We start from the raw sequence: 22,623 nt of genomic DNA, 5'->3' as shown, positions 1-22,623 counted from the left end.
CAAGATTATAATTACAATTCTATACAAGAATCTATACTAAAAGTACATTAAGGTTCTAAAGTCAAGCACTCAAAAGTTAGGAAAATGCCAGGTCACCTGTGCAACCTGGTTAACTCTTAGGTATGGCATATTAAAGAACAGGGTTCTATTCTGAGCTCTGCCACAGATGGCCTTGTGCAACACTTCCATTACCCCTTTATGCTGTCTGCCTGCTTCTTAACTTTGGGGTGTGAGACCTTGCTCAATAAAAAAAGTCTATGACATCACAGAATTAATAAAACTAGTCAGTAGAAGATCCAAGACTAGAACTCACTGTCTCTTCCTGGCTCCCAGTGCAGCATACCTTCCTCTAGGCTGAAGGAGGAGCTGCTGCTGTTGTTACCCCACCCCTCTGTTCCTAGCATGTAGGAGGTTCGTTGGGAACGGGGAGCATATACAGTGCACTTACCATATGCGGTAAGTGCACTTACCAAGGGCTCTGTGGGACTGCTCAGTGCAGATGGAATATAGAAATTTTTAACAGGAAGACCCAAACAATCTCTGAGCATGTGCAAATGATTATTTTCAGAGGCTTATGAATCAGCCAAATCTGGGCAAATTTTCATGGGGGCAATAAAAGTCACTTCTCTAACCCCAGCACTAAATACTGGCCAAACTTCAGGTCGCTGCTCCAAATCCCATAGCTAAGCTCTTCATAGGAACAGCTGGAGAATTTTATTTATTTAACACTGGCAAAGCTATTTTCCCCACAACCTCATTCTTGGAAGTGGCTGACCAGGTTTTGCTCAAACTTTGCCAACAAAATTCAGCCTGAGGCAGAGAGCAAACATGGAAAATTTCAGCCCAAATGGTTAAAATTCAGCAAAGTTATAAGCAATTGGAAAGGGGTTTATAATTAAACAGGTTAGGCAAACTTAACTGTATGCGTCATTGCCATCTTGCCTACAATACACTTGCTAGTCAAACAATTTGAAACTAGGAACTGAAAAATTTAAGTACTAGAAAATTATACATGAAAATTAATTCAGTTAAATTAGAAGGCGTGGGTATCAAATACTTACAAGTGTATGTTCATAAACATAGTTGTCAATAACATCTCCAAGAGTTGCTCCTTCATCCAGCAAGCCAATAGAATAGTTTGCATCCTCAAGAAATCCTTTCATCTCAGCCGTATTCCGCAAAGCCGACAGTCATAAACCAAGAAACACAAGGGACAGGCCGCCAAGCCTTAGATCCGGGTCCTTAAATTATGCAACAAACTGCACAACAGAAAAAGAAAAGGAAAAAAAAAGGTAAAATAAACCAGCTGATAGCAAACAGCACACATCAGCCCCGAAGGCTTCTATTTAAATTTACAACAGACCTTCCATTTTCGGTGTGCTGCAAATGATAAGACACTTATTAAATGAAACTTTCTGCTCTGCTCCCTTCACTTACCATGGATGAAGAGAACATGGGTCCTGCACAAAGATACTCTGAGAATTAGTAAAATTGTGTAAAATAAAATAAAACTGCCTTAAACTGATGCTAAACTTTGAGATGAGTCAGCTTTCATATTTTCTACTAGAAAGGCACTATTCTTACCTCTGTTCAAATGGCTGAAATAGTTCCTATGAAAGTCCTGTTCTTGGAAGGGTCTCAGGCTGGACACACATTTATTTGTGTTTCGCGACAGGAATTCAAAATGTACTGCTCTGGATTATAAACAAATTATTAAAAATACTCGTAGATAAACCGTAAAACCAAAACATGGGTGGGTGGAAGCTTGTTTTCAGTGTTGGTCCCAGGATATTAGAGTCAAGTTGGGTAAGGTAATCTCTTTTATTGGGCCAACTTCTGATGGTGAAAAAGACAAGCTTTTGATCTGTACAGAGCTGTGTGTGGCTTGAAAGTATGTCTCTTTCATCAACAGAAGTTGGTCCAATAAAATATATTACCTCATCCACCTTGTGTGTGGAAGCATAGTTCAATGTCCAGAGTGTCATCAGCACTGGATGTGCTTTATCATCTTAACAGCTGCAACCCCTTCTGTGTTATTCCTTACGTTTGGAGACGGATGTGTATACAAGGCTTTCAATAGTATGCTTCTTGCTGAGGCCTGGTCTACACGAGAAAATCAGGTTGGTATAACTACACAGCTCACGGGTGTGAAAAATCCACACTCCTGAGCAACGCAGTTAAACCGACCTAACCACCGGTGTAGAAAACGCTAGGTCGATGGGAGAATCCTGGCAGCTGCCTCTTGGGGCAGTACCTACGCTGACAGAAGAACTCCTCCCATCAGCCTAGGTAGTGTCCTCTCTGAAGTGCTACAGCAGTGCCACTGCCGTGGTTTAAGTGTAGACAACCCATATTCATGGAGGCCCTATCCGCAAGGAACCCTGGAGTCTACTGGAAACATGCTCGCACTGAGATTTGTTAGGCTGTTCCTATATTTTCCGTTCACAGTTTTGTTTTGAATTTAGAAAATACAAATGCATACCCATTTTATGTGGATATTAAATCCAGGATGGGAAAAAAAACTTGACTTTGTGCCATTCTAACTTTATCTACGGTCTTTGACATCTCTATTTCAGAAGAGCTAAAGATATCAATAGAATGGAAATAAGATCAGTGAAAAGCAGTTATTTAAGAAGCTTTGAAATTGTATAAGAACTATAACTGCATGTTGTTTTAAAACTCATTTGTTGTGTTTGCTATGTTGCGATCAATAGTGACAGACTTCAAAATAAAATCACTGATGTAAGAAACATGCATTCGTTTTGTCTTTTGTTTAATAATAAAGTCTGTATTGACAGTTAAAAAATTTTTCTGAACAAAGTGCATCAATTCAATTTAACAAAGTGACAATTTGGGTCAAGAAGGGCCCTGAATAACTAAAAAATATTTTTTTATTAAATATATGCAATGTATTAATATGGGGTATGTGAGATAAGGCCAAGTAATTTCATGTAAAACTGTGCACATGGCTGAGAACTACCAATTGCTCACTGGATTATCCCATCAGTCTTACTTGCTTAATAGGCTGAACTAGTTTAATCCTGCTTAAAACAGTCTGTTAGAACCCTTTGAGATTTTAAAGATTAACTGTCCAGCTTTCCATTTTTTCAGATCCCAGACTGGAGCTTATAAAAATTGTCTGGCTACCACTTTTATGTGAACATTGTGGATATTCCCCAAAATCTCTGGTTGAAAATGTCACACTGATTAGGAAAAAGAAAGAGAGTACTTGTGGCACCTTAGAGACTAACCAATTTATTTGAGCATAAGCTTTTGTGAGCTACAGCTCACTTCATCGGATGCATTTAGTGGAAAATACAGTGGGGAGATTTATATAAACAGAGAACATGAAACAATGGGTGTTACCATACACACTGTAACGAGAGTGATCAGGTAAGGTAAGCTATTACAAGCATTCTTACAACTACAATACCCACCTGCTGAAGTGAAGAAACAGACTGACAGAGCCAGAAGAGTACCCAGAAGTTACCTACTACAGGAACGGCCCAACGAAGAAAATAACAGAACGCCACTAGCCATCAGCTTCAGCCCCCAACTAAAACCTCTCCAACGCATCATCAAGCATATACAACCTATCCTGAAGGACGACCCAACACTCTCACAGATCTTGGGAGACAGGCCAGTCCTTGCTTACAGACAGCCCCCCAACCTGAAGCAAATACTCACCAGCAACCACACAACAGAACCACTAACCCAGGAACCTATCCTTGCAACAAAGCCCGTTGCCAACTGTGTCCACATATCTATTCAGGGGACACCATCAGAGGACCTAATCACATCAGCCACACTATCAGAAGCTCGTTCACCTGCACATCTACCAATGTGATATATGCCACCATGTGCCAGCAATGCCCCTCTGCCACATACATTGGTCAAACTGGACAGTCTCTATGTAAAAGAACAAATGGACACAAATCAGACGTCAAGAATTATAACATTCATAAACCAGTCGGAGAACACTTCAATCTCTTTGGTCACTCGATTACAGACCTAAAAGTGGCTATTCTTCAACAAAAATCTTCAAAAACAGATTCCAACGAGAGACTGCTGAATTGGAATTAATTTGCAAACTGGATACAATTAACTTAGGCTTGAATAAAGACTGGCAGTGGATGGGTCATTATACAAAGTAAAACTATTTCCCCATGTTTATTCTCCCCCCCCCCCCTTCCTCAAATGTCCTTGTCAACTGCTGGAAATGGCCCATCTTGATTATCACTACAAAACCCCCCCCCCCACCTCTCCTGCTAGTAATAGCTCACCTTACCTGATAACTCTCGTTACAGTATTTATGGTAACACCCATTGTTTCATGTTCTCTGTGCATACAAATCTCCCCACTGTATTTTCCGCTGAATGCATCTGATGAAGTGAGCTGTAACTCACAAAAGCTTATGCTCAAATAAATCTGTTAGTCTGTAAGGTGCCACAAGTACTCCTTTTCTTTTTGTGGATACAGACTAACATGGCTACTACTCTGAAAACTGATTAGGAAAAAGCTGAGAGCTTTCTGGAAAGATATGCTACTTTGCTTTGAAATAAAAGCTTTTTGTAGATTTTAATAACAGTTCTGGGAACAATTGTACAGAAGCTGCAATAACCAAATGAAAAGAACCCATTGTTTCAAATGTCAGCATTTTCCTATATTTGGGGTCCTAAGTAAAGCACTAAAAGCTATATTTCTACCAAGGGGTTAAAAACAAAAAACAAAAAACCAAAACCACCACAAAACATGGTTGATCTGTTTCCAAAAGTTAGTAAGATAACTATGACTTCAGATGGCTTGAAGACCACTGTACTATTCCTGGGGGAATTCTTCACCACTGCACATGAGCAGAATTAATTTCCCCACAGATTTCTTTGCTTCCCCGCTGAAAAATGACTCTCTGATGGGGAAGCAAAGGGAATCTGCAAAAGTCGTCATGTGCCACTCCCCAGCAGCGCGGGTGCGTTGTTTTGGGTGCCCAGAGCAGCCATCTGAGAGGTAAATCGGGGGGGAGGGGGCAGGGCGGGGCTGGGGATGCTCCAGCCAGTGGCTCCTACCCTGTGCCAGGCTCAGCTGTTAATCCTGGCTGGGCTGGGCCTTCCTCTTCTCCTGCAAGGAGCAGCCAGGGCTGGGTCAGACCCATCCCCAGAAACCTTCCCTCCCCCTGCTTCCTGCCCACATTGCGCCTCAGTCAAGGGGGGTGAGGAGTCACTGTATAAGGAGCTGCTCCCCCATCTGCCCAACCCTCATACATCTGGGACCTCCCCCCATATACAGATCCCCCACACAGAACCCCCTGCACCCAAGCCCCACCCTCCCAGCATCTGGACCCTCACCCCTGCACCCAAACTGTCCCTGCTCTCATACCCCCACTCTGACAAACTCCACCCCAGATCTCCATCCAGACTGCCCCTGGCACCCAGACCCCCCACCAAGCAACCTGCACCCAGATTTCCCCATACAGAACCTCTCACCCCACACCTGGATCCCCTCCCACTTGCACCCAGCTGGGCTGAGCCTTCCTTCCTATTCCTAGTGTACGTGGCATGGAGGTGCAGGGCCCCGGGGTGTTTCTGGGGCAGGCCTAGCCCTTGTGCCATTTCAGGGATGGGTGCAGCCTCACCACTGAGTCCGTGTCCCAGGGAGGAGGGGACAGGGCTGCAGGGTGATCTCCCATCTCCGTGCTTGCATTGGGGAGCACAGGCTACTACCATGTTGGAGCCATCACATTTATTTATTGACAAATAAAGTTTGCAGAATTTTAAAATACTGGGTGCAGAATTTTTTTTGGGGGGGGCACAGTATTATATCAGGAGTACACTGTACTAGCCCCTTCACCCTTTCCCCAAAAAGGATACTGTGAAATGAAATGTAAAACCAATTTCACTAATCCTGCTTAGTAAGGTTACGAAAACAACACTGCTAGTATCTCAGGCCATCTTTGAGAAGGACAACTTCTATATGCAGTTCAACTTCTTAGCATTTTAATCTGGTGTATGGAAACAAATCATGGGGCCTTGATTTACATGCTTTCTATTTGGACTCATTTTAAAACTATATGGTCAGAAAAGTGCCTTGAAAAAAAAAAACCTGTACCTTCTTATCTGGCATACCTGCCCTGGTACATATAGCTTATCTGAGATTTCTACTTTTGTGAGCCCTGCAGGGCCAAAACAACTACAGGAGAGTGAGATGGATCCCCTGATTAGCATCAACAGAATTATTTACTAAGTTCTCAGCTGTAGAAACCTCGATACAGGTAATGTGAGCCAGAAAGATAGTGGAAATGTCTATCAGATCAGGTTGAGTTTGGCAATTAAAAATTTACTTTTAACTTCAGCACATTTGATTTGGAATCAATGACACCAACATGGAACACCAGAATACTGTTTACATAGCTACTATGCACAATGCAGTAGCATTTTAAACACCCCAGCAATATCGTGGTCTTGACAGCTAGCCAGTGTCCTAGGCAGGAGCCCATGAACCCATTTTCAGACCACAGGCAGAAGTTACAAGAAAACAACACTGGGAAGACTCTAGCTCAAATCTTCATTTTATTAAATTTGGTTAAGTTCTGGAATCTATTCAAGGACTGATGGAGAGAGGAAAAGCTATAAAAGGAGTTAAAATCACTTCCTTTGCCATTTCTCAACACTACAATTTAAGGCAAAACTAGTATTTGACTGTTCTTTGAGATGTGTCCCTCTGTATGTGTTCCACTGTAAGTAACTTCACAGCAGTATCCCTCCTGGATGGCTGGGACTTTGGAGTGGAGTCTGTTACTACAGAGTACTGCGGAGTCGAAGATGGCATTGAAGGCCAAATCTCCAGTGATTGCATACTGTTCTGTGAAAGTGTGGACAGAGATCTAAGTCCCAGCTCTGCAGATTTCCAAGATAGGGGACATCTTTAAGGAATGCAACCAAGGTAGAAATTGTGGAGTGCATAAAGATTCCAGACAGAGGCAACAGTTTGCACCCAATAACAGTGATTAATGTAACACGAGACCCATTTGGATAGTCTTTGAGCCAATATGCACATTAGAAACTATACACATAAAATGATGGGATCTAAATTAGCTGTTATTGTAGAACTGATCAATGAAATAGTTTTTAATTGTTCACTTTATTAATATAACTTCATAAGCAAAGTTTTATGAATGAAACCTGGAGAAATGGTCTGAAGTAAATTGGATGAAATTCAATAAGGACATATGCAAAAGTACTCCACTTAGGAGGAACAATCAGTTGCACACATACAAAATGGGAAATGACTGCCTAGGAAGGAATACTGCGGAAAGGGATCTGGGGGTCATAGTGGATCACAAGCTAAATATGAGTCAACAGTGTAACGCTGTTGCAAAAAAACCAAACGTCATTCTGGGATATATTAGCAGGAGTATTGTAAACAAAACACAAGAAGTAATTCTTCCGCTCTACTCCACTCTGATTAGGCCTCAACTGGAGCACTGTGTCCACTTCTGGGCGCCACATTTCAGGAAAGATGTGGACAAATTGGAGAAAGTCCAGAGAAGAGCAAGGAAAATGATTAAAGGTCTAGAAAACATGACCTATGAGGGAAGATTGAAAAAATTAGGTTTGTTTAGTCTGGAGAAGAGAAGACTGAGGGGGGACATGATAACAGTTTTCAAGTACATAAAAGGTTGTTATAAGGTGGAGGGAGAAAAACTGTTGTTCTTAACCTCGGAGGATAGGACAAGAAGCAATGGGCTTAAATTGCAGCAAGGGCAGTTTAGGTTGGACATTAGGAAAAACGTCTTAACTATCAGAGCAGTTAAGCACTAGAATAAATTGCCTAGGGAGGTGGTGGAATCTCCATCATTGGGTATTTTAAGAGCAGGCTGGACAAACACTTGTCAGGGATGGTCTAGACAATACTTAGTCCCGCCTTGAGTGTAGGGATCTGGACTAGACGACCTCTCGAGGTCCCTTCCAGGTCCATGATTCCTATGGTATGCCCATATCTTGAATACTGCGTGCAGATGTGGTCGTCCCCATCTTAAAAAAGGTATACTGGAATTGGAAAAGGTTCAGAAAATGGCAACAAAAATTATTAGGGGTATGGAACAGCTTTCATATGGAGGAGAGATTAAGACTGGGAAATTAAGACTGCAGAAGAGATTAAGACTGTTTTCAGCTTGGAAAACAGACAACTAAGGGGGAGGAATATGATTGAAGTCTATAAAATCATGACTGTTGTAGAGAAGTAAATAAGGAAGTGTTATTTACTCATAACACAAGAACTAAGGGTTACCAAATGAAATTAATAGGCAGCAGGTTTAAAACAAACAAAAGGAAGTATTTTTTCATACAACTCACAGTCAACCTGTGGAACTCCTTGCCAGAGGATGTTGTGCAGGCCAAGACTATAACAGTGTTCAAAAAAAGAAAAGGAGTACTTGTGGCACCTTGGAGACTAACCAATTTATTTGAGCATGAGCTTTCGTGAGCTACAGCTCACTTCATCGGATGAAGTGAGCTGTAGCTCACGAAAGCTCATGCTCAAATAAATTGGTTAGTCTCTAAGGTGCCACAAGTACTCCTTTTCTTTTTGCGAATACAGACTAACACGGCTGTTACTCTGAAAAGTGTTCAAAAAAGAACTAGATATGTTCATGGAGGATAGGTCCATCAATGGCTATTAGCCAGGATGGGCAGGGATAGCGTCCTTAGCCTCTGTTCCCAGAAGCTGGGAATGGGTAACAGGGGACGGATCACTTGATGATTACCTATTCTGTTCATTCCCTCTGGGGCACCTGGCATTGGCCACTGTCAGAAGACAGGATCCTGGGCTAGATGGACATTTGGTCTGACCCAGTATGGCCGCTCTTATGGTATTGCAGAGCCTTTGGATCTTTCCGCAAGTGAAAGGAAGAGTTTAAAGGACCTCCTGAAGTCCTTAATTCTGTCAAAGTAGAATGCTAGTGCTCTTCTAAAATCTAGCGTATTCAGAATGGCCTCCTTGTTGTCATAATGTGGTTTTAGGGAAAAAACAGGAAGACAGATCTGCTGATTCATATGGAAAGTCAAGGCAACTTTAGGGAGAAACTTGGGATGCAGACTTAAAGTTACTTTGTCTTTTTAAAAAAGACCATGTATGGTAAGTGTGCTATTAGGGCTGCTATTTCTTCTATGCACCTAGTTGAGGTGGTGATGGCCATTAGAAATGCAGTCTTCATGTACAGGTGTTGAGAGAGCAAGTTGCCATGGGCTCAAACGGAGGTCTGGTCAAAGCTCTGAGAACTAGGTTACGATCCCAGGTTGGAGCAGGTGGGTCTCACTGCCATGGAGACCAAGTGGGCCACTGAATTAGCTGCATCCGGCGCCATCTGTAGTGCTGTTCTGGCTACTAACTGACCATCTCTGACAATGTCCTGCTCCTTGTGTGTGTCTGGTAAAATGTCCAGAAACACTGAAAGAAAAGGAGTACTAGTGGCACCTTAGAGACTAACAAATTTATTTGCCTCTCACGAAAGCTTATGCTCAAATAAATTTGTTAGTCTCCAAGGTGCCACTAGTACTCCTTTTCTTTTTGCGAATACAGACTAACACAGCTGCTACTCTGAAACCTGTCAGAAACACTGAGTTTCCCATAATTAATACGATAATATTTAGCCATGATAGCTCAGTAGTTTGCGACTCTAAACTGCCATGTTGCCAATAAATATGCCTTCCTCCCAAAGAGATCTAGCTTTTTCTGATCCTCACTGTATGGGGTCTACTTGGTATGCTGTTGCTTGCCTCGTGCATACCGCACCCACTATGATGGAGCTGGGTTATGGATGCTGAAACAGGAACTCTGCCTCTTTGGGAGGGATGTAGTATTTTTGTCAGCTCTTGTAGGTTAGTGCAATGGAGATTAGTGTTCACCAGATGACTTTGGCAGGAACTAGAATTGCTTCATTAATTGGGAGGGCAATTTTGGATGAGGAGGTGGTGTGCTGAATATCTACCAGCTTGTGATGTGTATCTGGCACCTACTGTAGAGGAATCTGCAGCTCATCCGCCACCCTCTTAGTAAGGTCTTGGAAGTTCATGAAATCATGAGCTAATGATGGGGGGGAGGCACATCACAGCCTCATCTGTTGAGGACTAGGAGAAGTAGCTTCCCCTTCGAGCCCTCCTCCTCTGGTTCAGGGGTTCTGGACAGTGACACTGTAGGAGACCATCTGGCAGACTCTCTCTGAGACACTAGTCACCTGCAGAGTATGGGATCTGTACATCGCTCAAGGATCCCAATACGGCCATGCGTTGGGGAAAGGACATAGGTGGTGGGAGGGCCCAAGGGGGCCCAAACCAAGAACACAGGTCAGCTCAATGAAACTGAAGAGGATCCTTGAATTGTGACGGGAGGCCAGGGAAATTATATCCTCCTGGTCACTGTCTGACTCTTTACTGGGTAAGGATGGTGCTGACTGTGGTAATGGTGGTACACAGTCCAGTGCTGAGGGAGATTCCAGGCAGCGGGATGTGCTCAGTACCAGGGACTAGTAACAAGTAATGGGGATTGTTGTTCCTCCCCAACTGTCAGGTCTCTAGGGTACCGGAACTCTTGTGGTACCGTTGGCTCACTCAGAACCACAGAGGAGTGTCCACAGTATGTTGTCAGTACCAATTGTTTGGAAGGTGCATAGCGCTCCCTAGACCAAAGGTTTTCTCAGTGCTGCTCCTTTAGAGGCAATATGGTTTTTTTTTTTTTTTGTTTTGTTTTTGGTCCTTAGAGGGGGGTAATGCTGCCTCAGAGACTCTAGGTGGTGTGGCAGAGCTCACAGCAGAGGCACCCTGATGTTTTTGGATACTGTGCTTTGGAGCCACTGGTACCGGGGTGGTTGATCACACTAGGGAACCCTGCTGGCTGGCCAACTCAGTTTGCAGATTTGGAGCCCTTTTTTTCCCCACAAACCTTTTGGGGGGAATCTGCTGTTTCCCCCCACACACAATTCTACCGCCTCTGAAGTTGAAAGCTCCAGAGATGATCCATGGTCAGCACCAGAGCCCTCTGGAGGGTGAAGTGCCTTCTCCATAAGGAGGAGTTCTAACTTCAGCACCTGGTTCTTGCAAGACCACAACTTTAGCTGATGGCAGAGGGAGCACTTCTGAGCGATATAGGACTCTCCCAGTCACCAGACACAGTGAGAGTGTCCGTTACAGGAATCAACTCCTTGCAGGAGAGGCACCTCTTGCAGCCAAGGATAGGAGAGGGGAAACGATCCTACTCTCGCATCGAGGAATGCAGAAGAAAGTTGTCTCCCCGCACCTTCCTTTTAAAGTGGAAGAACTTAGAGAGGGTCTTCTAAATACCCAAAGGGAGGGTGGGTAGGGAGAGAAATAGTCCCGGACAGGGAAACAAGCTAAAGTTCTTTTTCCTCCCCCCCCCCCTTTTTTTTTTTTTAAATCCCAAGGGAGTAAAAAAGGAAACACTAACTATTAAGAACAAAATCAACTACTACTTATGCCAACACAGATAAGAAAGGGATAACTGTTCACTGAGGCCAAAGACAGTCAAGAAGGAAGGGGGGGGGGGGTGTCATCTAGGCAGCGCTAGGTAACCTTGAGGCAGACCATGAGGGAGGCAGGGCGCATGTGGGGGCTGAACTGACACTGCAACCTAAAATCTCCGATAAGAGGAGCAGGGGTGCAGATATACCTATAATGGAGCACCCACAGGGACACTACTTGAAAAAGAAGCTGCATGTTTAAACAACTGATGAAGTTGAGCACAAATAAGAGAAAGAGGGCTTTTATTCATTCTCAGGTTATTACATTAATTGCTCAAATTACCCATAGTTCTTCTAAATTAGTGTCTAATACTACAAAATGGGCTAGTTTAAAAAAAATGCAGGCCAGGTTTTATAAGACACTATGTATTTTTTTCTTTCAATTAAGAACATCTGATATGCTGAAGGTTATAGTGTATCATCTCAGCTTTAAGTTATGCTTGAGTAAGACCACTGAATTCTGAAAATGAAAACCAATTACTGTAAAGTCAGGAGGCAAAAAATAAAGGGACTTTGAGGAATGAACAGTTAACATTTTATATACAATAGGCATTTAAAGTGTATGTAAAGAAAAAATTAAATCACTGAACAGCAAATCCATCTCCCCTCCTTCACAGGTGCAGAGGCTCCCCAGGCAGCAGAACAGATGTAGATTTGTTTGGAAAAGGGGCAAGTTTCCAGGAGCTGCTCACTACTTATTTTGCATCTGGCTTTGCAGCAGCTCCTACACAGCAGACAGTCAAGTGGATTCTCTGCTGCACTGATCCTTCTGTGGATGACTGTTAGCGAGAACACAGCTTCAACTATTGGGTTTCAGTAGCCGCGGAAGAACAGATCTGTCCAACACTCAAGCTGGCTCTTCATTTTAGGATTTATCCCTTAATTAGCTTTTAGGGAAAAAAAGCTCAGAGATTTTGTCAAGAGTTATTGTTCATGTGTGTTTTCTAAAGCTCTCAGTCTTGGTCCAACTCTGCTCTCATTGAAGTCAACCATTGGGAGAGCAGAGTTAGGCTAACTGCTTCATACTTTGACAATACAGGCTGGGATTTTTAAATTTAATCAAGCTGGTGGCGCTGTTTAGTAGTACAAACTAAGCTCAGTGGAGAGATTTCTTCAAATCCCCTTCTCCTCCCCCCCCCCCCCCCCACCAACACAATTAGATGGAATCAAAGATGACAAGATAGCTGGGAGGGAGGGAGGATGGCAAAAATGACAAACAGAAGGAGGAAACAGGGGTTTAGCTCTTAATTTTAATCTTTTTCTGCACCTCACTCTGAACAAACTATGAAGTGAAAGTTTTGCTTGGAATGTTGAATTACCATAAAAGTCACATAAATGTAATGTGTTGGCAGTAACAATACCCTCTTTACCCCACAAGTGTCACTCTTCAGACAATAAGAAAAGGAGTACTTGTGGCACCTTAGAAACTAACCAATTTATTTGAGCATAAGCTTTCGTGAGCTACAGCTCACTTCACGAAAGCTTATGCTCAAATAAATTGGTTAGTCTCTAAGGTGCCACAAGTACTCCTTTTCTTTTTGCGAATACAGACTAACACGGCTGTTGCTTTGAAACTCTTCAGACAATATCGTTTAAGGCAGACCCAACTACCATCAACTGAGCACTATAAAAAAGACAGCCACATAGCCATGTAATTGCTACCTTTGATGTAGGTGTTAAATGATGAAGAGCCTGGGGATGTAAGAGAGTGGATCTCTAGATTAAAAACTTTCAATTATTGATACATTAAAAATTTATCTTAATGTAAAATACTTAAATACTGCTGTTAAAGTACAAATATCCGAAAGCCAAAAAAAAGTTAAAATTCAGTTTTACTTTGAAAAGCAATTCAAACCAAATATCTGTTTATTGTATCTGAGTGTCCATAAAAACTGTAAACTAAGACATTTGTTATTTATTTAAACTGACAGCACTGGATACGCAGCCTATGCTCTGAAACAAGTTAAGGTGGTTTCCTTCTTTGATATATATCACCTGAAAGCTAGCTAGAAAATAGAAATCACTTCCCACCAACCCCCCCACCCCCCCACCCAAACCCATGGGGTTGGTTTTTTGTCTGTTTGTGGGTTTTGGTGGGTTTTTTTTGGGGGGGGGTGTCAGATCTTGAACCAAAACAAAATGGTCAAAAAATGCAAAAAAAATTCACAGGAAGATGTTTCAAGAAAAAGAATCCATTTGGGGAGAACTAAACTGGAATTTTTCAGCTTCCTAACAAATGAAATTGCAAAGCGCTTACAGCCAGGCTGCCAAAGACGCAGAGAGCCGGGGCATAGAGCCTCCCCTCTAGCTCCAGGGCTAGAGAGGCAAAGGTCAGTCTCTGCCACAGCTGTGAGAGAGGGGGGAGTCTGAGAGACCAAGTCAGGGTGCTCAGCCTTGGCACCTGTTCTGGAAACCTTTTATCAATTTCACTCACAGAATAGATGAACCCCTGTGCTATGACAGTCATTAATATAAACAGGATGATACACATGCACTTGGAGTTGTGCAGACAGATGGATTCAGCTCTGCAGATTCAGAGAGCTTTGGATGAAGCGGAAATACAGCTAAAAGAGGAGGACGACGACTAAATCAAGCAGTTACTTCTGCACAGCATTTATACAGAGCAGCTTTATTTGGTGGAGTGCTGTTTCTAGTTTCAGCCAACTCACTTGGTGGGATGAAATACTGATGCAGAACTCAGATGACCAGCAGTGGCTGCAGAACTTCACAGTGAGAAAGGCCACTTTCCTAAAGATCTGTACAGAGCTTGCTTCAGAGCTGCGAGAGCAGCAGAACACCAATATTAAGAGCTCCCCTCACTGTGAAGAAGCATGTGGCCATCACCTTCTGGAAGCTCACCACCCCTGATTGCTAACAGGTCAGTAGTTAACCAGTTTGATGTTGGCAGATCAACTGTTGGGGCTATTCTGATCAGGTTTCCAATGCTGTGAGGGTGCTGCTGTGCTATGTAATGAATCTTGGCAAGGCACAGGAGTTTGATGACTTTTCATGGATGGAGCTCCTGAATTGCATATGGGCTATAAATGGGATCCACCTGCCTATTTTTTGCCCCTCCCACACTGAAACAAAGACTATCAACAGGAAGAGGCATTTCTCCATGCTGCTGCAAGACATGGTTGGTCACCATGGAAGATCCATCAATATTCATGTGCAGTGGGTTGGAGGTCCATAATGCCAGGATATTTAGAAATTCAGGCCTCCTTGCAGGAATAGGCAATGTAATATTTGCTCCACAACCACTACAGACATTCACGGAGTTATGGCTCCTCCTGTCATTCCGGGAGACCAAGCTTATCCTCTACTTCTGTGGCTCAAAGCCTTTTGCTGTACACTTGGCTAAGAAAAAGGAGCAGTTTGATTTTGGCAGTAGGAGGTACAGAATGCCAATGGAGTGTGAGTCTGGAAGGAAAGATAGGTGGGTGGTGCCTTATGAAGAGGCTGGAAGTTTATCATTAAGTGCCTCATCATAAGCACCTGCTATATTTTGTACATCTGTAAGAACAAAGGAGAGCCTGGAGGATGGGTGGGAGCAGGCTGTGGAGAGACTTTTGAACCAGGCAGAAAGGGTGCTGCTGAACATGCCCCAAGTGGCCAAGGAAACAAGGTGAGGCATGCACTATGCTCCTACTTCAAGGCCAGAAGCTGTTAGGGGTGATAAGTCACCGTAACCAAGAAACAAACCAAGGTGTGTTTCATTTTATTAAGAGGTGACAGGGAGGAATATTATGCCATTTATGGACTGTGCTGTACCTCACTAAGATTTTTCAGCCAAGCTGTACCAAAACGAAGGTACTAAATTAACAAAGCCATCACTCCGACATTGCTTCTTTAATGAAACCAAAAACAATTAACCAAGACTATAGTACAAACTTAAGATGAATAGACTTGAGGCACAGCCAACCTAAGGTGTGCTCAAACACTCCTGTAGGTAATTCACTTGATATGGAAGAAAAGTGTGCAAATGTCCTGTAAGTGAAAGGGTAGGTCCAGTAAGGTGTTCTGTATTTTGCAGGACCACTGGAAGGTTAGGATGCAATGTTTGACCTCTCTAAGAAAAAGGACTCTAGCAGCTGTTCGTCTCTATATCATATCCCATTGCAGGACTATATGCTCCATTTTGATCTTTGGACAATCCTCCAGAAGCCACCCCTCTGCCTTCAGGGCACTCTGGTGGGAGCTCTCTCTCTCTAAATCTAAAGCAAAAAAGCACAAGTAATTATTGCACACCTAATCTCCACCTCTAAAAATGTTTCTTTCCCCACAATCTGGAAATGGCATTCCCTTCTCTTCCCCCTCGGAAGTGCCCTTTGACTTTTCCAAGTTATTGCTACATAGAAAGGGCCTTCTGTGCAAAAGCTGGTATTGGGGTGGCTGCAGGGCTGTAAGATGGGTATGAGAGGCTATAGGCTTTCAGGTGGGTAGGGGACAGATTAGTAATTGCACATGCAGACTCCTCGGTTGGAGGAGGTTACTCAGAGGATCTTATTCAAAAAGGCAATAGGGCAAACTCTGAATGGATGTAGAACTGCTAATTGCCAAGACAGCACCACCTTCCCACTCCCAAACTGGTACAAGAGAAGGGGGGGGGGGAACACCACATTAGCTCGATATGCAGTCCCAAGAAATCTGCTTTACTTTGGCATGTTCACGAGTACTATTTTTGGCTTCAGTTCTTACGGCACTTACAAATCAGCCGCACAGATACAAAATTTATAGAATTCTGCAAGAATTGTTCTAAAGCCAAATGCCTTATAGAGCCTTCAAGTCTCTATACAGCCTCTGCAGACCGGTTTGGGTAATTTATTTAATGAAATCTCAGAGTGCATTATGACTCTGTGAACCAATCTACATTTTCTCTCAGTCTGCCACTACAACAAACATACTTACCTTTCAATGTGTGTCTTACCCCCAGGGTGCCAACATCTTGAGAGGGGAAGGTTTGTGGGGGAGGAAGGAGGATACCAAGAGAAAGCAGCTTGGCAAAGGGGATCGGGCACCCATATTGGATCATATTAAAGAAGTTCTGTATTAAAATCACAAATGAGTTTGATTCCCCATAGTTTAAATTCCAGGGTATTACTAATTAAGAGGTCTCTTGGTTTTTGGTACTGTTTCTCTCCCTCTGTGTGAAACTTGCAAGCTGCTAATTGCGTTAGCACATTTTAAGACAGAGTCTGTTCTCAAAGCAATTCTTTGCAACAACTACTCACACAGAGAGAGACTCAAAGCAATACTCTAACAACAGAAATAGCACCCAGAGACTCTCCGCCCTTTTGTTGTATTCATCTCGCTTTGTTAACAATTGTGATTAAAATAGAGATAGAGGATGTATGCTTGGTGTGGATAATAACTGAATGATCAGCTGAACTGAATGATCAGCCTGAGGTGCCAGCCTAACAATCTAGTGTCCATTGGCTGAAGAAGGCGTCAAGTGGAAACAACCAGAGGACCCCCGGAGGGCAGACTGGAATCCACCCAACAGCCTCAAGAATGGGAGAACCAAAGAACAAGATAACATCTGGCAGCATGGAGCTGTCAGGAATGTGCCATCTGCTGATTGATTCAGCAACAGCATGATGAAGCAATTCCCATAGCCTGGCATAGGAAGAAATTCCTATAAAATGGACTCTAGAAAGAGAGAACTTTGGGGTCTGATTCTGCAAACCAACTTCCAGGAGCATCAGATGTGCATCTGACAAGGCCCTGTTCCCTCATGTCCAGGCCACCTGGCCAGTGGGCAAACATGAGCAACTCATGCTGGTAACTATGATAACCTGGCAGAATGTGTGTGTGTGAGAGAATGAATAAATATGAAATTGAATGGAATGTTATAGCTATAACTGCTTACTAGGATTCTTTCTGTATTCACAATAAATGTGGTATTTTGCCTTTTCCCCTTTAATAAGATCCTGCTGGTTTTTATTTTATTGGTATAACATTTTGGAGGAGAATTACGAAAGGGGGAATATTGGTAAAAAACCTCAGTTGTTGTAAATATTGGTGTGCACAGCGCCAGCCCTACTGAGCTAGGCATTTTTATTAGGTTAACCAGACCTGCTGGCCTCCAGGAAGGTAGCAGGGGAAAGTGTATAAATTAAGCTAAGATTACAGAATCCAATTCCTATTGTTCACTGAAGTATCAGGGGCAACAAGAAGGCCTAAGGGCCAGGCAGTGCTGCTCGCTGGAACAAGGAGCAGCAGGATCAGAGAATCTAGGCTGTGTCACTTGATGACCTGTGCCAGGTATGACGAGGAAATTTGATAAGTTACGATTTCAGAATCTAGGCTGTGTTACTCACTAAGTAATACCAGGAGTGACAAAGATTGAAATACCTGTGTTAAGACATTTAAAAGAAAACTAGGTAAGCCAGTACCAGAGGGAGGAATGGAGTGAGAAGGAACTCCAACCTCACCCTTTGTTTAAAAAAATTACCTTTTAAACAAATCCTTCAAAAATTTGAGCACAGTCCTTGGACTAAACAAGCCCTAGCTGATGTCTGCACTATTTCGGACCTAGAGGATAGATTGGCTCAGTATATCCTCATATACAAACCTTCTAGTGCTGCCAAAAGAGATGCAGCAGCAATTTGGCTGTTGTGGGAAGCATGTAAGGATTCTTACCTCCGCTTGTCTTCATGTATAGAGGAAAAGGCACAAACGGAAAAGGGAGCAGACAATTGGAAGGTGCTGGCTACAAATACCCAAAGTCAGCTGAAAATAGTGAGAGGCACTCCAGGAATGCAAAGAGAAAGATTCCTGGCAGACCAAGCTAAAGCCTCTGAGAAAATTGAAAGAATCATGTGCTCCAAGGTATGGTAAAGAAATTAACCTTGAAGCAGGGCAGAGCACCTGCAAATCATAGTCATCGTGAATCACTAATTAAGAATCTGAGACAAAAATTGGGCTTTGCCTCTAAACAGGTAGCAGCCATTACAGCAGGTGAAGGGGGAGAAGGTCCTATGTACAGCACCTCCAAGCATAATTACAAAGAGAAAAGAGTGAAAAAGTTACCTCTGCAGAGGCTGGAGGGAATTAAGCAGCTAAACTTTGTGAAAATGTTAAAAAGAAAAAAGTGTTAGAGGAAAATAATTCTTGGTTTCTTTTGAGGATGAAGGAAGTTCGGAAAGGGAGAAGAGAAGACAAACTAAAAAATAAACCCTTTCCCACATGAAGACTGGTGGTGCTAGATTTCCTCTTACAGAGAAAGGTAAAAATTTAGGCACAAGGTATTTCAGTTTTAAAGAACTTAAAATCCTTTCAGCTTCCCTCAAGTTTGCCAGGTCATCTTGCTACAGGAGTCGTGTCACAGGAGGCAGCAAACAGACCTGAAAACATGAGTCTGAGGGAGGGTGTACGGATTATTTTTTCCTTCTTCTTGATAGGAGCTTAGGAGGGAAGGCTGTGACAGCTACAGAAGCAGCAGAGGTAGTGATTTAAAGATGAATGGATGTGGAAGCTGCAGAGAGAATACCTGAAAGATGCTTTGTATGTATGAAGTAGCACCTGACTGATCTGATGGAAGAGAAGATCCAAGGTTTGGAGCTGCAGATAGAAACTATGGTTGAGGTTCTATGGGAATTTGAGCGGATAGTGGAGGAAGGAGAGATGAGGCTGAAGACTTGCAGATGCATACTGGATCAGAGAACTGTGAGGATAGACTGCTGGATGAGAAGGGTGGCCAGTGGAAGCACAGCACTACAAGGAAGAGGAAGAGACTGGCTAGCAAAGGAGAAACAGAGCCGAGAAAAGGTTTGCAGAGTTGGAAAATGAAGGGGAGAGGCAGGCAGTAACAGAAGATTAGAGAGCAAGGAAGAATAGCAGAGCAAGTCCTACAAGAAGTAGGGAAGAGACAATGAGATACAGAGTTCAGCGTCCCAGGAGACCAGATGATTACTCAGAAGATTGCAAGTGAGAACAGAGGACAAGACAACTTGCAGCCGGAAAGAAAAGGAGGAAGTCCAGAGAACCACACCAACACCAGTAAGAGGCAGATCTGTTTGGGGATTCCTTACTAAGAACAGACACTCCAGTCACTAGAGTGGATCTGGAGACTAGAAGGGTGTGCTCTCTGCCAAGGGCTAAGATATGCGATGTGGACTGAGGCTGAAGGAGGTGCTAGTGGGAGCAGGAAAGAATCCACTGATTGTCCTTCACATGGGAAGGAATGATAGAGCAAGATTCTTGTTGGGACACATCAAAGGAGACTATGCCAGGCTGGGGAAAATGCTTAAAGAAACAGAGGCTCAGGTGACAGTCATTGGGATTCTACATGTTGCTAGAGGAGGTCAGAAAGGGAGAGACAAGGTTATGAAGATCAACAGTGGCTCAGGCAATGGTGCTAAAAGGAGGGATTTTGGTCTTCAACCACAGAGGCATTCATGGACAGAAGACTGTTCGCATGGGAAGCACTCCACCAGAGTAGGGCAGGAAATAGACTTCTGGGATGGAGGTTGACAACCGAGCTTTAAACCAGGAATTCAGAAGAGATAATTGGAGATGGTCATGTAATCACTACACCTGATTAAAATACTGAGTGAGGAAAATCAAGTAAAAAACACAGCAATTTAGAAAGAAAGAGGATAGGAGAATGGACAACAAAATAAAAAGATAGTGCCAGTACCAATGACAGTAACAGGCAGGTAGGCGATACTGGCAGTAAAACTACTACTAAATCAGGTTAGAAATCTGGGTTATGCCAAACAAACAATTAAGATATCTGTACACCAATGCAAGGAGCCTGGGTAACAAAATGGAGGAGCTAGAACTACTGATGAGGAAGTTATTATATGGATAATGGAAACCATGGTGGAATAATAGTCATGACTGGATTACAGGTATGAAGTATATGTACAGTTAAGGAAAGACAGAAAAAAGTAAAGGTGGTGGCGTGGCATGGATTAACGATGAGGTGGATTATACATAAGTGATGGAACAGATAAAAAACAAAATCTGTTCAGGTCCAAGTCACTTTGGGGAAGAAAGACGACTCCGCTAACACTTGGTTTGCTACAGACTCCAGGATCTGATCTGGATATGGACAGAGACCTAATATTTTTCACCGATATTCCTGGATGTGATAGCGGACATTTTTTTTCTACCAAATAGTCACTGAACTAAGAAAAGGTGATGCCATTTTAAATTTAGTAAGCAGCAAGGACCTCATAGAAGAGATGGTTGTAGAGGACAACCTTGGTTTGAGTGATTCATGAGTTAATTCAGTTTAAACAAAAAGGAAGGATAAACAGGTGTGCAACTAGGGCCCTTGACAAAAAAAACAATGAAGGCAATTAGTTAGGGAAGTGGACTGAACTGAAGAAATCAAGGATTTGAATGTGGAAGAGCCTTCGAATTACTTAAGCAAAGTTGAAGATAGTATCTGGAGCCTGCATCCCAAGCAAGGGGAAAAATTCATAAGGCAGGGTTGCAGACCAAACTGGATGAACAAGCACCAGATTATTGAGAAAGCAAAAAGCCTACAGAATGGAAAAAGGGATGGATCAGCAAGGAAAGCTACCTCTTGGAGATCAGAAAGTGTAGAGAGAAAAAAAGTGAGAACTGCCAAAAGTCAAGCAAAGTTGGACTTTGCAAAAAGTATTAAAGCCAGTAGTAAAAGGTTATTTTAGCCATATAAAGAAAACAATGAAAAAAGTAGGACCAGTAAGCACTGAGGGATGGGGTGGAGATTAAAAGTAATGTAGGTATGGTCAACCACTTAAATATTTTGCCTCTGTTTTTAAGAATAATAATGAGGCACCTGGGGACAGTGGCAGAGTGGTTAATGGGAATGAGGATACAGATGTAGAAATTACCACAGATAGAAGCCAAACTGAAACAGTTCAATGGGACAAAATTGGGCAGGCCAGATAATCTCCATCCAATGCTATTAGAAGAAGTGGCACATGAAATTGCAAGCCTAATAGCAAGGATTTTAAATGAATCCATAAACTTGTACCCTATGACTGGAAGAACTGCAAATACAATGCCTACATTTAAGAAAGGGAAAAAAGTGATCTGGGAAACTGCATACAGTTGGAGTTAAATAGGCCTGTAAGGTCTTAGAACAATTTTTGAAAGAGTAATTAAAGACAGAAACAAATATTAATTGGGATGAAATACAACATGGTTTAAAAAGGTAAATCATGCCAGACAAAATTCTCTTTAAAATAAGATTTTCTAGACAAAGGAAATGCAGTAGATCTAATCTATCTAGATTTCAGTAAAGGATTAGATACAGTTCCACCTGGGAAATTAGTTATATTGAAGAAGACTGAGATTAACACAAGAATCAAAAGGTGGCTAGGGAACTGGTTAAACGGGAGACTACAATGGATCATGCGGAAAAGTGAAATGTCAAGCTGGAGGGAGGTTACTAGTGGAGTTCCTCAAGGAACTGTTTTGGGACTAATCCTATAACATTTTAATTAATGTCCTTGCAACAAATAGTGGGAGTGCACGAATAAAATTTGCGGATGCCACAGTTGGGAGGTATTGCCAACATAGAGGAAAACTGGAATATCATACAGGATGATTTGGATAATCTTGAAAACTGGAGTAATAGAAAAGGGGTGATATTTAATAGTGCAAAGTCATGCACTTATGGCTAACAACAAGAATTTTTGCTATAAGATGGGGACATATCAGTCAGAAGAGACAGGAGGACGAGGAGAATCACAGTATCGGTCAGTCACAGGATGACTACGAGCCATCAATGTGATGTAGCTGTGAAAAAAACTAATACGCTCCTAGAATGCATTAGGAGAGGTATTTCCAGAGGAGTCAGGAAAGTGTTATTATACAAGGCACTGATGAGACCTAATCTGAAATACTGTGTGCAAATCTGGTCTCCCATGTTTAAGGAAGATTAATTCAAACTGGAACAGGTACAGAAAAGGACTACTAGGATGACCACAGGAATGAAGAATCTACTTCATAATAGGAGACTTAGGCTAAACAAGCTATGTCCCTTAACAAAATGAAGGCTGAGAAGAGATGATTGCTTTCTATAAATACATCAGAGGGATAAACATCAGCAAGGGAGAAGAGTTATTTAAGTTAAGGCTCAATGTTGACACAAG

At 42.6% G+C, this 22,623-nt stretch overlaps 1 protein-coding gene across 2 annotated transcripts in view; it reads right to left on the bottom strand.

Moving 5' to 3' along the window:
- AZIN1 (antizyme inhibitor 1) overlaps window positions 1-22,623 on the bottom strand; it is a 60,290-nt gene that overhangs the window by 25,592 nt on the left and 12,075 nt on the right. For both annotated transcript variants that reach the window (XM_073330405.2, XM_073330406.2), the window contains exon 3: window positions 1,062-1,259. In XM_073330405.2, the coding sequence (XP_073186506.1) occupies window positions 1,062-1,163 (102 nt within the window). In that variant the 5' untranslated portion in view covers window positions 1,164-1,259. The remainder of the gene's footprint in view (window positions 1-1,061; window positions 1,260-22,623) is intronic.

The sequence above is a fragment of the Lepidochelys kempii genome, chromosome 2 (assembly GCF_965140285.1).
Source record: "Lepidochelys kempii isolate rLepKem1 chromosome 2, rLepKem1.hap1, whole genome shotgun sequence".
Classification (NCBI taxonomy): Eukaryota; Metazoa; Chordata; order Testudines; family Cheloniidae; genus Lepidochelys; species Lepidochelys kempii.
The sequence above is the reverse complement of the archived record's forward strand: the minus strand, read 5'-3'. Positions and strand labels throughout refer to the sequence as shown.